Source organism: Diorhabda carinulata, chromosome 7 (genome assembly GCF_026250575.1).
Source record: "Diorhabda carinulata isolate Delta chromosome 7, icDioCari1.1, whole genome shotgun sequence".
In the NCBI taxonomy this organism is placed as follows: domain Eukaryota; kingdom Metazoa; phylum Arthropoda; class Insecta; order Coleoptera; family Chrysomelidae; genus Diorhabda; species Diorhabda carinulata.
In genome coordinates, this window is record NC_079466.1 from 13,070,219 (window position 1) to 13,085,561 (window position 15,343).

The window sequence follows — 15,343 nt, forward strand, 5'->3', positions numbered from 1 at the left end:
AACTGTTGAATATTAAAGTAGTTCAAATGTACAAAATGGCCATTTTGAACGTGAAAAAAAATTTCAAACAGATAAAGAAAGATTGAAAAAAAAAAAGAAGAAAACGACGTCATCTGATTTGATTAACGAAATATTTTCACCAAATTTAGTGGAAAATGACTGAATTTTCTTGAAATAAAACAGGCACAATTTTTAAGAATAGCACCCACTGTTATAGTAGTTCAAATGTATCAAAACCTGACGAATTAAACTAAATTTAAGACAAACGAAGGACGTTCTATATAACAAAGAGAAGATTAAAAAAGAAGAAGAGTTCATTTAACTTGACAAACAAACAAACTAGAGTTTAAGAAACAGAAATTAATATAACCTTTATGGTGGTAAAATGACCAAATTCATCATTTTATGGAATAAAAACTTTTAAAAATATTGCGCTTTCTTACAGTAGTTCAAATGTACTAAAACCTCGCAAATTAAAATTAATATAAAACGAAGAATATCCCATATATCAATAAGAAAATTAAAAAAGAAGAAGGCGACGTTACTCGACCTTATAAACAGAAGATGAAAAAATAAGATGGCGTCGCCTTACTTTATAAACAAATAACTTTGTATATAACTAACAGAAAATTAAAAAAAGAAGAAGACGACGTCGACTGACTTCATAAACAAACCTGTCACCACATTAGGTAGAAAATGACAAAAAAGTCGTCATATTATCGAACTAAAACGTTCTAGGAATATTGTCTATTGTTATAGTAGTCACAACGAACAATAAAAAAAGAAGAAAACGTCACCTCAGTTCATAAACAAAGAATCTTTTATAAAACTAACAGAAAATTTAAAAAAACGAAGAAGACAACGTCGACTGACTTCATATACAAACTTTTCACTACATTAAGTAGAAAATGAAAAAAAAAATCGCCATTTCATTGAGCTGAAACTTCTCTGTATGTCAATATGAATATTAAAAAAGAAGAAAAGGTCACCTCAGTCCATAAACGAAGAACCTTAAAAAACCGACAGAAGATTAAAAAAAGAAGACGTCAGTTGACCATATTATTTACATCACATTTGATATAAAATGAAAAAATAGTCATTTTATTGAAGTAAAATGATTTAAAAATATTTCTAATTATTACAGTAGTTCAAATATACCAAAACCTCGCGAATTATACTGAATATAAATCAAAAAACTTCTGTATGTTAAGCGAAGATTAAAAAGTAAGACGACGTTACCATTAATAGACCATTTTCTTTATCGATTTAAAAAAGAAGAATAATACATATCAATCAGTAGACCACTTCTTTTTATCGAATTATAAATGACTAAAGCACGCCATTTTCTTCTTTTGGATTTCCAATTAATAAACAGTTCTACATATTTTTTTAAAAGGATTTCAAAGAACAAAAACAAAATATCCCAAATTGTAATATCATCGAAACAAATTATCAGTCGCATCACTGCAATCTTAAGCCACTTCAACATTTTCAACACGTAGAAAAATGTTGAAAAAATATTTTTAAATTTCGCGGTTGCACCACAAGAAATTTTCATTCGCTTATCGACGAAATCGAAAAATTGCAATCAATACTTTGACGTCGTCAATACAATGAGATATGAATAAATATTTAACGATCACCGTGATATCGGATAGCATCGAAATAATCGATTTATATCGATATTGAGTTATTTAAATTTTTCACTAGTTGAACACATTTATTTAGGTATTAGTGTCATCAACATCGATTCTTTTTGGCAGTAAGTAGAGGAACGTGTCATCGAAAAAAAATCGATTGTTAATCTAATCTTGTACGCATGCTCGTGAATCTCTCTTTTGATATATAAGAAAATAGAGTAAATAAAAGTCAAGAGTAATACACTAAAGTGAACGAAATCGATATTAAAATCGATTCGATTGATCTAATGCGTTTTAATTCGATTCACAATCACAAATGATAATAGAAACTTTGGAAACAGCATTTAACTTGTAAATATGAGAAAATAGAGTAAATAAAAGTTAAGAGTAATACATTGAAGTGAGAAAAATCCATTCGATTGATGTAATGGATTTCACTCGATTCACAATGACAAAACAAAAAACAGAAGAATCGTTGAAATCAATACTTTACCTCGGTTTTTACATATTAACGTTATAAAGTGAATTCTACAGAGTGTTGTACTTAACAGGAAGCTCCCCAAATGTTAGAATAGAAAGTTTAGGATAACTTTTCACTATTAATTCACCAGAAAATTCGCAAAATGAATTTTATTACAGTAATGGACAATCAATACTAGGAAAGTTTTTAATGGATAATAATGGAGAGAACTCTTCATTTATAATGGAAAAGAAATTAAGTGGATAATTGAGAAAATTCTTCATTTTTAATGGAAAAGGAGTTTAAGAGGATAATAATCGAGAAAACTTTTTTAGCCCTAAATTGGTTAGGTGATAATTTTTAATGGAAAAGGAGTTTAAGTAGACAATTATGGAGAAAACTCTTTATTATAAGTCAAAAAGTGTTTTATTGGCAGTAATTTTTAATGGAAAAGGAGTTTATGCGGATAATTATGGAGAAAACTCTTTATTTTTAATGGAAAAGGAGTTTAAGAGGATAATAATCGAAAAAACTTTTTATTTACAGCCCTAAATTGTTTAAATGATGATAATTTTTAATGGAAAAGGAGTTTAAGTGGAAAAAATTGAGAAAATTCTTCATTTATAGCGGGAACTTGTTTGAGTGACGGTAATTTGTAATGGAAATGGAGTTTAAGTTGATAATTATGGAGAAAGAACCGAAGACAGAAGAAGAAATCGGTACAAGAAGAGCAAAATTACTCATTCGAACACCTGGACGAGTAAAAGGAAAAGAAGAAGAATAATCCTGGAATCGTAACAAGGACGTCATAAAATGATTAAAAGAAGAAACGATCCACAAATTTTCTCCAAAATTCTACTGTTGTCAATAAGGGGCAACTTTTGATTATAGTTTCAGATCACAAACATGGAAAGACAAGTCTCCAGTGGATAATAATGGAAAACATTAATTTTTGACTTAATTTAAAGGTGAAAATAGAAAAAAAAAATCGGTACAAATGAGACCAAAACATTAATCCAATCCAAAAAACATTATTAAATGAAAATCGAAAGAGGCACGTCTAAATCCACCAGTAAAATCGAAATATCTCATCATCAGCTAAAAAATTTTGAGCCAAACCAGGATTTTACTCAATTTTTGATGATATTTCCTTCATTAAGGAATTAAAAGGATACAAACAGTCTAATTCTAGTATTTCATCGGTTTAAACGAAATTTTGTAGGTTAATTTGATCTAAGTCCAAGTCACTTTTTGGTACAAAACCCTATCATCAACCAATAAGTAAGAAAAATCGATTCCAAATCGATTTGTATCAAAATCTAACGATTAAAATAACGCGAAAGTATAATTTGAAGTTTCCTTAGTACACGTTCTCCCACTTTCGCCGTTCGACGCTTCATTACGTCTCATTAATAATTTTTAAAAGAAACTCGATGAAAAAATAAAAGAATAACAAAATTATCGCCGCGAATCAAGATATCATGGCGCTGATTAGAAGGTAAAACACCATGGCGACTAGTGGGGCGACGTACCAGAAAAATTTGTTATAGAAACGGTTGCAGATAGCGTCGTATTGAGTCTTCAGCGTTGCCAAATCGTGTCGCAACGCCATCTTATCTTCGCTAACTTGAGCGTAACGTTCTTTCAGCAACACAAGTTCTTCTTCTATTTGAGCCAGTTGCTCCAATGATACGAACGGTTTTAATATGTTCGGTTCGGCCGGTACGTTTTCGATTTTCTCTTTCGTTTCCGCGGCTTGTTTTAATTTTTCTAAAGCGGTTTCTAATTCCGAATTGAGGGCGGACATTTTATCCTAAAAAAATTTTAAAAAAAGGTTAGGTTGGGTTAGGTAAGAGACAGTCACTAATTAGGTTTTAGTATAAAGGGGGTAAATAAACGTATTACCCTGTATTGTTGATTTTCGTTGGAACATTCTTTCCATTTCTGTCTGAGTAGTACGACTTCTTGTTTTAATACTTCGTTTTCTTCTGTCCTATCTTTCGATATGATTTTCTCTTCGTTTAGGGCTTTATCTAATTCGACTATTTTGTTCCTGTACGTGTTTCCTATCGATTCCAACGTTTCGATTTTTCGTTTCAGTTCGTTTTGCGCGGCGTGGAATTGATATTTGAGCGTTTTCGAATCGACTGTGTCCGCCCTTTCGGTCGATTCTTCGGATTCATCTGAAGGGTCCGTTTTGTCCTAAAAAAATTAAATAATTAAATATTAATCTCAGCAAAATCGTATTAGAACATTGTACATGTATATTTGAACTACTATTATTGCATATTTCGGTATATTTTCTTAGAAAAAATCATCTAGTGTATTAGAACTACTAATTTTTGGTTATATATTTTGTTTAGGCAACGATACATTAGACCTACTATCATTGTTTATTTCATCTTTCGAAACTACTGTTTCATATTCAACTTTCTGGAATCAGGATTTTTTTGTACAAAAAAATAACATAATTTGGTACATTAGAACTACTTCTATTGCACATTTTGTTAGTTATTTTCAGTCGCAGAGAAAGAACTACTTTGCCTGCCGAATTTGGTACATTAGAACTACTTCAGTTGCATATTTAGTTACATTAGAAAAGTCATTACGCATTTTGGTTTGAACTACTAATTTTCGGATATATATATATATATATATATATATATATATATATATATATATATATATATATATATATATATATATATATATATATATATATATTTAGTCAATGGTACATTAGAAATACTGTTAAAGTTTTTACTCCTTGGACCCTTATTTCATGTTTTAATGATGATTTATTCAGATTTTAAATCGATTCTTTATGAAATCATTTGGGTTAATTAGATCTACAAATTTTAGAGTATGAATTTTATCAGACATAAATGTTTTTGGTACATTAGAACTACTGTTACTATATATTTTAGTATATTAGAAATAAAAGTGGAAAAAAGTTTTAGAAATACAGAAATTTGAAGTTGTATACTTAATTTTACCCCATATATGTCGGTACAATGAAACTATCACCTTTTCCGTTGTTGATTCATATGAACTACTGCCAATTTATATTTTGGTATCTTAGATTTGCTTGTTATTCTGTATTTTGGTACTTTAGAACTAAATAAATTCCATACAGTAATTAATAAGCACTGTTATTATTATATAATTATGATACATTTGAACTACCTATATGAAAACTACTATGATTTTTTAATTTAGAGAGTGGATTTTGTTGTTCTATCTATTTCTAACATTATTTCGTAGTTTCATACATTAGAACTACTTCCATTGTATATTGTCATAATCAGAATTACAATTTTTACATATTTTGGTACATTGGAACTATAGGAATTTCATATTTCGCATATCAATATATTGATATGGGTACATTAGAGCTACAGAAGTTTTTCGTGACATTAAAAAAATTAACTATTCGTCTGTAATCATCAAAACCGCTATCGAATCAAATTGTATTCAAAAGTTAATTGGAAATTAATGTTTTAGATTATAATTTCTTGGTAAAATTGATTTTTATGGCTATAAAATTTGTCGAATGAAGATTTTCAAAAATTGACAATCGATACACTAAAAAAAAATCTTACTATATACCTGGTCAGATTCCGAATCATCCGGTATGTTAAATGTAACCCGTTTAACTTCTTCGTGTTGTTCATTTCTTAAATCATTCGAGTTTTTCTCATCTGCATTTGGTTCCAATTCGACTTTTTCGGATTCGTACTTTTCTTCTACAGGTCCTACCTAAAAATATTAAAATCCCATTCACGTATGGAGTTTTCATGATATTAATAACAAAAAAACTTACTGTTAGATTTATGTGACTACTTAAGCCGTTCGATTGGTTTGTAAGAGATTCGCTGTCTTCATTTTCACTAAGCATATCTTCTTTGCATTTCATATCGTCGTTATAAATAATATGCGATTGCTGAAAATCGATTGATAATCTCTTTTATAAAATAAAAAAATGATATTAATGAAAAAACCATATTAAAGTAAACATATTGTACTATACCATAATAATATCGAAAAATATATAATCGAAAAGCTATTATTCAATACCAAACAACAAAATTCTATATTTCCGTAATATGTGAAAACATTTATATCATTTAATATTTAGTTGGTTAATTATTTAATTTTAAATTGATACTAAAACGTATACTCACAGTTTCCGATACTATAGATCCCAGATTTTGTATATCAGACAAAGTTAAGGCATTTTTTTCCTGAAATTTCAATTGTAATTCTAATAGTTTGGCCGATTCGGTTTCTAATTTCGTTTCTAGATCTTGTATGCACTGTTCCAATTTGGTACGTTGTTCATTCGCTTCTAATTGTTGTTCCCCTAATTGCCTCGCTATTTCCTACAAATAAACAATTAAAAAAATTTTTTTTCAACTCAAATTATTTTATAATACCTCTAATTCGACTTGAGCTTGAGCAAATTGTTCCTTTGCTATTAGAGCTTCCTGTTCAGCGGATATTCGAGCCCTTTCTTGTTCCACTGCTAAAGCTAGTGCTTGTAACCTATCGGCGTGGAGTTTTTCCAGAGCAGCTTTAGCGGATATTTGATAAGCTTCGTTGTCTTCCTGAATATAAAAAAAAATAAGTCAAAATCTAATAAATCATCTTCGAAACCACTATTACCTGCAACCTTGTTAATTCCTCTCTAAATCTTTCTTCACTCCAATTTTTACTAGCCCTTTGTAATTGCGTTTCTAGTGCAGACACTCTTGATAGAAGACGTTCTTCACCGACGTAGGCCTGCCAACTTTCTTCGGCCGATTTTCTCGTTTCGTCCACCACATGTTGTAATTCGGTTAATTTAGTCTCTAGACATTGTTCTCGTTGATTCGCCTCTTGTATTATTTGATTTAAACGGTAAAGATCATCTAGAGGAACTATACCTGAAGTAAATTTACATATCTAAATGTCATTTATATATTTTGGTACATTTGAACTACTTCTATTTAGTATTTTGTTACGTTACAACGTTCGTAATATCATGGTATATTTGAACTACTGCTATTTCTCATTTTGTTACGTTACAAAGCGCGTGATTTTTCGCGGTACATTTGAACTACTGTTGATATTCCACTTTTTTCTTAAAATAAACATTGTGTTGATAGATTTATTTTTTCGCCTCAAGATAATCATGGCGAGCCACTTGTTGATAATTTGCTATCCAGTGCAGCCTCTCAACAATGTTCAATTACCGGGTATATAATAAGTTATTAGTACATTTTAACTGCTGTTATGTTAGACTAGTTATTTTATAGTTTAGTTCATTAGAACTACCAGCATTATGAAGTTGCAAGTTTTTCAAAGGATTTCTAACCTTTTTTCAAATAACTTTTAATGTTTGGTGATTGAAATAGATGTCAAAATCTTTTTCGATTCTTTATCATCGTTTAATTTTTACGTTAAAACCTAGTGAGTATGTCAAAAATTCTACTCTCTATTACAAATTTACAAACTTTGATACCAAATCACTCCAAAATATACAAAAGTCATTTACTGTTAGTAATTAATTAAATATTATTAGTTTATACTAACCGTGGGTATTTCCATCAGCTATAGGACTGGCTTTTGCTTCTTTCCCGTCAGGCAAATATAATTTTATGGTCGCAATGATACAACCGTGAGTGACTTTTCTATTATTTTCTATAACGTCCACTCCGAATTGCACTATATCACCTGAACTGAGCTCATGATGGCCGTTATCTTGAGTCAATCGACTATTATTTACAAAAGTTCCATTACTGCTTTTCGTATCCTTAAAAAACATTTATATCCAGTAGAGGGTCAGAAAACGAAATAAATAGGAAGATATAAATAGTGAAAAAGCAGCTTCGGACGTTGCACTTGCCCTTTCTTCCACTACTAATAGAATTAATGGATAAATTATAAGAAAAGCATAAATAAATTTGAAGTAAAAGAAAAAAAAACGAATAAATGAATTTAAAATGTGAAGAAACCTTTTAAAAAACAATACATATGTGGAAAAAACAGATTATAACAACAAATTTACTTATAAACGACCTTGAAGCGTTTCGATAAAGACTGTTATGTGGAAATAAGATAGTTGTGTAAGATAAGGTGGTTTCCGCTAAAAAGTATTCAATTTCCAAATAATTCGCTCAAACAAAAATAAAAACTTGATAATAATATAAATCAAATGTGTAGTATTAGTTTGTATTTCTTTTATTTAGAAAAAATGTAAAACTACCATAGAAATTGTAAAAACGTGAAAAGTTATGAGAAAAAATTAAATTTACATAGGAATTTTGAATACCAGTATCTCATAGTTGTATAATTCATGTTTCAGCCCTGTATATAATCATTACTAGTGTTAATGATTGAATGAATGATTTTTTTTATAAATAGTTTTGCTTATCCCAAAAACCTATAAAAAAGAAATTAAAACTTGCTTTTTCACAACCTACATTATTTTATAGCCAATTTTATGTAAAACCCAATAAATTTCTGTAGTAATAATTGATTTTAAAAATAATTACAGATTGCTCGAAATTATAAATATCGAAAAAATATATAATTGTAAACAGAGTTTATTTTGCTTCCGAAGCAGGAATTTGACACTTTGCCAACTGATTTGATTGCAAATAGATATTTTGCAGTCTATAATTAAAAAAATATATATTATCAGGTCAATGAATTTAAGCTATAACATAAACCATATCCAATTTTTTTATTCTGATATATTAAATTGAAGCATAATACCACATTTAAACTTTACATTCTACTAAAATTGTTTTTTTACAACTTTTTAAAAAGAAAAATAGGATTATTATTAAGTAATATCATCTCATATTTTAATACTTTGGAACTACCGTCATTATAAAAAATTCTGAAGCTTTTTTTCTTGAAATAAACATTTTTTTAGAAAATTGCGTTGAAAAATTGATTTTTTTTTGCATTGAGCACTTAGGGTTGCTCTGACTACCAACACAGTAATGGGGAGCTACATATTGATATTTTGTCCAGTGCAGTCTCTCGACAGGCAAATAGTTCATGCACAATCACCAGTGCATTTGAACTACTATTATTTATCCACAATAATATCATCTCATATTTTAATATATTTGAACTACTTTCATTGTAAAGAATACTAGAGCTTTTTTTCTTGGAATAAACATTGTTTGATAAAAATTGTGTCAATATTTTGTATTATTATCTATAATAAACAAATAATATAACAATTTCAATGTTTTGTCATACTATCTATATTTGAACGATTTCATCCATTGTTTTAACTGTTTTTTTCATCTTTTGTTTCATAAACAAACTACCCTGGAACAGTAAAGCCCTATTTATACTCTGCTTGAAGAAATTAACCATAATGCACCGAAAAAACGTTCAAAAACAAGAATATACAAAAATAGAACAAACCCCCTAAAGATCAATTAATGAAACGAAAAAATCACTTACCTGTAGAAAAAATTTACCATTTTCATACCAAAGCAGCGCATGGTGTCTAGATAATACCTTACAATCAAAAATGGCGTTTGTACCGGTGGGTTTGGCCCTTGCGATAGATCTACCCACTTTAACGGGCTGATCTAGTATCAAGGTACGTTCTTGAAAATGATGGGAGTTAGGACGACAGGTCAAGATCGCTTTGGCTGCCATATTTTCGTTGATCACCACATCGTCAATAACATCTGAAGGCGGGTATGTAGCAACATTTTTCACCCAGTTACTGCTTACTACAACCATTGCCTTAAAAAATATATATATATATATATATATATATATATATATATATATATATATATATATATATATATATATATATATATATATAATATATATATATATATATATAAAATGAAGTTTCTATTTTGTTGTTAATAATTTAACATACAAAAATGATTTTTATGACTATATAATTAGACTAGGATATATAGGAAAAGGTTCTAAGACATACAATTAATGTTTTTTAAGAAATAAAGTATAATTAAAGTTGTCAGAAGCAGTGATATGGCTCGAAAACCTCTAGATTTGGATCTAATATATCAAGTTTGGTAGAAAATTGCAAAAACGTAGTAGTACAACTCAAAAAGACTTCTAAAGGAAGATTAATGGCAAAAAACATATTGTTTTATGTTGTAAAACTAAATAAATGAATATAACATCAATACTTATAATTTTAATGTTTGTATTGACCTTAGATGTTTAAAAAATATATATATAAATGATTTAACAATTGCAGTACGTTTATTAACATATATACAATATGTTACATAGTAAAATAGTCAAATTTTTATTAAAAATACATGACAATTCTTACCTAAACAGCGATGTTAGATCCGAGAATCAGGTTTTTTTCTTGAGTTTTTCATTTATAATAGACAAATGTCAAAATCGTGGGCGTGAATTTATAGATATAACTGGTATTAATTATAGAAATTAAAATGTAAAGTAAATCATATTACAATCCACAACTTTAGAGTTTTTATTTCGTGTATTTAACAATATCTGATATATCATCTGAACAACTTACTCATTTACATATTTTTCGTGACTTAACAGTGATGTAAGCAGCAGGGAAGTTGTATTTTTATAGTTTTTCTGTAAAAATTTGACATTTACTACAAAGAAATTGAAAGGTCTCATTACGAACTACTAATCAATTACTTATCAAGGGGAGGCCAACGTGTCATATGTCAATACTGTCAATACGAAAAAAAAATTTTATTGAATATTAATTTCAAATTTGGAGCTAATAAATGAAATTTATATTATTTAGAACAAAATTTTCAATTTTACAATATATTCGTAAAAGTGGATGTTTACCACAATGAATTTTACATGAGTAGTAACTAGTAACTAACTAATATATTACATTTTATAAAAAAGAAGATTCCGAAAAGTCAAAATCATCAGAAGTAAATAGCCGAACGCAGTAATTGATAAGCAATGAAACGTCAAAAGTCAAAACAAATCTGAGAACTCTCTTTCAAAATTTGGAGTTATTTTACTTATATTGTTCAAAAATTTATATAAACGAATGCGAACCGAGGGGAGAAATAGAAAGAAAGCGGATTGCCGAACAATTTCGAACAGTCAGAGTAATCAGATGAACATAGTCGAGCGCAGTAATTTATAAGCATTGAAACGTCAAAAGTCAAAACAAATCTGAGAACTCTCTTTAAAGATTCCGAGCAAAGACATCTTACTCAGAAAGAGAAAGAGATTCATTGGAAAATTGTAGGATAGAATGTAGGATAAGGCAAATTTTTATAGGAGAAAGGTTTGTTGAAGTTGCTCCTCTGCAGGGCTGGATATCTTACTCAGTTTATTCAAAAATTTATATAAACGAACGCGAACCGAGGAGTGACATCGAAATAAAGTAGATTCCGAAAGATACCGAAAATTCAGAGTAGTTAGTCGAACGCTGTAAATATGTACGAATGAAAACAATATCAGAAATAAGTTTTATTATGTAGTGCATATTCAGAAATGATGTAGTCGTGGTAGCTACTTTGATTTTTTTATTTTTTTCAAAAAATTCACGTTAGAATGTAAAAATTAAACATGGATTATTCTAATTTACATCCGGATTCGGGTGAAGATTTTTGGAGCAAAAATTATAATTTATCTGATAATTCTGGCACCAAACCGAAATTCAAGTTTCCTGCACCGCCAAGGATATCAAAAAGCGCGAATAACACGTTCTGTTCGTCGAATTCCGATAGTTCAAAATCAAGTACCAACAGTTTATATTGCAACAGAAGTTTCAATCTAACAAAGAAAAAACAGAAATTCAAAACGAAAAGATTACCACCGTTGGGTATATACTGGGACATCGAAAACTGCCAAGTACCTAAAAATAAAAGTGCGGCTGCCGTGGTGAAGAGAATAAGAGAAGTTTTTTTAGATAATTACAGGGAATCGGAATTCGTGGTGGTTTGCGATGTTAGGAAAGAAAGTTCGCAAGTTATACAGGAACTTCATGACGCCCAGATAATGTTGTTGCACGTTTCGTCTACATCAAAAAACGCAGCCGACGATAAATTGAGACAGGCTTTAAGGCGTTTCGGGGAATTACATCCTCCACCGTCCGCAGTAGTTTTAATCTCCAGTGATATAAATTTCGCATCCGATCTCTCAGATCTCAGATATAAAAGAAAAATACGAGTGACTCTGGTGCATAACGTAAACGTGGCAGACGCTTTGATTTTATGCGCTAATGAACATCATTCTTTCACGGAATTGATGAAGGATTTGCCCGCTAACTTACAGAAGGTATGTCTGCGTTATATCTCCTTTCTTTTTTTTTTAGAAAAATGTTTATATTTCAGTTTCCACCTATATATAATGAACCCCTTTATTTAGATGTTACGAATCTTCCTAGGAACATCGAAGTGATGAAAATAAAAAATAGACTTCGTATAGTGACGGATAATTGTGGTGGGAAAGTGCACAGGATCAAAATTTCAGATGGAACCGCCGTCATCAAGTACAATAATATAGATGACGCAATCAGGTTTGGTAATTTTACTTATTTTTTTTAATACATCTAAGCAATCAACCAATAAAAACATTCAATTGCACCTACAACTATTAGTATGCTCAATGCCCCAAAAATAATTCTATTTGATTTAGAACTTTCAAAATGCTCATAACTCCACCAAAATGAATATCACTGACTCTAAAATAGAATTTTCATTATGTACAAGCATTCAACTAATAAAAAAAAACATTCAATTGCAGTTAAAACAATAAGTATTCCCAATGATTCCACCAAAAATAACTCAATTCGATCTAGATTATAATGCTCATAATTCTATCAAAATGAATATCACTGACTCTATAATAGAATTTTCAATATGTACAAGCATTCAACCAATCAAAAAACATTCAATTGCAGCTGAAACTATAAGTATTCCCTATTATTCCACCAAAAATAACTCAAATCCAGCTAAAACTTTAAGAATGCTCATAATTCCACCAAAATGAATATCATTGACTCTATAATGAAATTTTCAATACATTCAAGCATCTCCCAATAAAAAAACATTCGATTGTAGCTAAAATTATCAGTTTACCCAATCATTCCACCAAAAACTTTCATATTATAAACTTATAAACGTAAATTTCAAAAATTGTAATTATTTGTGATAATTAAGCACTTAAGTAATAGTAAACAGTGTTATTAAATTGATACATACAAATCGTCTCGATGCAAATAAAAAATTTTAACGTTTTTTTTTATATAAATTGAATTTGTATTTACCTTATCTGAAAAAAAATTTCCTAGGTTATGTTTCTTACTTATAGTTAGATCATCATTTTCTTGATATTTAAATTGCAGCTCTATAAGTTTATCCCATTCGTTTTCTAATTTCATTTTAAAAAATTGTTTTCGACCTGTTGTTCATTCGCATCTAATTATTTCTAATCTATGTCCTAAAAACGCAATTAATATCGATACAAAATGGTTGCACTCGTTTAAAACTAGAAAAAATGAATTTAAGTTGGCAATTCTGTAGAGTCCTGATTGGTCAGACAACAGCCGTTTCACACACAACAATTGTGTTAGTTTTATTTTTTTGCTTCCGCGGTTTTTTTTACTAATATAAAACAATTCCTACTAAAACTTATTTGGAAAGTCAATTACTAATAATATTTTGAATCGAGGTTATTAATTTAGTAACTTTTTTATGGATTTCTAGTTGTGTAATTCAGTTTTCTTTTAGATTGAAAACAGTCTTAAACAGAAATAATGTTGGTAACTCTGTTGAGTTGAAAATAGGAATGTCACTTCAAATTTTTAGGTTAAAACTTTTTAAATTTAAAGTTCGAGAAGTATTTAATGGAAATCTTTTAATATAATAAAATATTCGAAAATAGAAATCATACCTTCTGTATTAGTTCCGAAAAATACACTGTTATTTTCAACACAATAAAATTAGTATAACTGATTATTGATAGTAAAAATTAAATCGCATTTAACAAAAAAAATTATCTTCAATATTTAAATATGCATTGATGTTTGTAGTTTTGCTAATATATTTGAAAATTTACAGTCAGTGGCAGGGGTTTTTATTATTTTAAAAAGTTATTTAAAGAAATGTATAGCACGTTTAAGTAATTATAACTGATCATAACAATAATTATAAACATATTTATCGTGATAAATTTTCTTATTAGCACACTGATATAACTTTTTTTCACATTTTTATTATTCAGATATTGACGACGTTTGTAATGGTATGAATAAACTGAAACCAATAACCATTTATTTTGATTTCTAAATACTCTTCTTTTTTTACTGCATGTGTGTTTGTTAAATTTTTACTCTCTATAATTTCGTTTCACGTTATATAATTCCGTTGGTAGCATTGATTTCTCGAATTTACTTTTCGAAAATGACATCATTGATAATTTGGCCATATTTTCAGGGTGGCCCACAATCTTATTCAAATACTTGTTGCTTGTGTAAACAATGGCGAGTTTTTCATTTTTAAATACTTAATATCAGGCAAATTTATTCAAAAATGCATCATTATTGTTGTGTTGTGAATTGTTAATCGCGTGTGAATCGAGTCGAGATAGCTTATTGTTTATCCGATATCTTGCCGTTTTCACCTACGGAGAACTCTAACGAACGTTAGAAAAAATGCTTGGATCACAGCTTTCAATATGAATTTGTTCAAAACATTTTATAACAGGTAAGGATCTTTGAGTACGGAAAACATAATTCAGTTTTAAATAGTTAATGATATAATTTTGTGATGAATACTGAACATGGCATATGGATTGAACAACAAATTTTTAAGGTTTGTTGGAACTAAAATTATCTCACAAAATAGTGATGATTTAATAAGAAAATAACGAAGAAGTATATATAATTGTAAATAACAAATTTAAATACAGTTTTCAGGGTTTCTTGATTGGAAATATTTTCAAAAAAGTCATATAACTTACCAATTATTTAATTTTTTTGATCAACTTTCATTTACCAGATTTGTTACGCTTTTTAACTGAAACTATGATTTTTTAATTACAATATATAGGTAGAAAGTTGTGAACGTCATTTTATATACATAATTCAAAAGAAAAGTACTTTTTCAAAATATACGAGGTGTGAATACAGTGAATTATTTCATTAAAAACAAAGTAAAAAAAGATAAAATTAAATTCAAATCAATACTTCAAAGTACTGCATTATTTAGAAACGATTTTCATCCGATATCTC

At 28.8% G+C, this 15,343-nt stretch overlaps 2 protein-coding genes across 4 annotated transcripts in view; one reads left to right on the top strand and one right to left on the bottom strand.

Moving 5' to 3' along the window:
• Positions 1-14,149, bottom strand: LOC130896801 (sarcolemmal membrane-associated protein). 3 transcript variants are annotated; one of them, XM_057805116.1, is made up of 11 exons: positions 14,005-14,149; positions 13,379-13,551; positions 9,568-9,858; positions 7,675-7,894; positions 6,766-7,025; positions 6,537-6,707; positions 6,285-6,482; positions 5,924-6,043; positions 5,710-5,859; positions 4,006-4,302; positions 1-3,913 (listed from the first exon to the last, which is right to left on the bottom strand). In XM_057805116.1, exons 2-11 carry the CDS (start codon positions 13,490-13,492, stop codon positions 3,572-3,574), a joined length of 2,163 nt encoding a protein of 720 aa, XP_057661099.1. In that variant the 5' UTR covers positions 13,493-13,551; positions 14,005-14,149; the 3' UTR covers positions 1-3,571. The 3 variants fall into 3 exon arrangements, with proteins under 3 accessions (XP_057661099.1, XP_057661101.1, XP_057661100.1); XM_057805118.1 differs by lacking the exons at positions 13,379-13,551; positions 14,005-14,149 and adding an exon at positions 10,643-10,771; XM_057805117.1 differs by lacking the exons at positions 13,379-13,551; positions 14,005-14,149 and adding an exon at positions 10,430-10,741.
• LOC130896799 (meiosis regulator and mRNA stability factor 1) overlaps positions 11,516-15,343 on the top strand; it is an 18,990-nt gene continuing 15,162 nt past the window's right edge. Inside the window, exons 1-2 of the mRNA XM_057805115.1 lie at positions 11,516-12,387; positions 12,444-12,628. Coding sequence (XP_057661098.1) covers positions 11,677-12,387; positions 12,444-12,628 — 896 coding nt within the window. The 5' untranslated portion in view covers positions 11,516-11,676. The remainder of the gene's footprint in view (positions 12,388-12,443; positions 12,629-15,343) is intronic.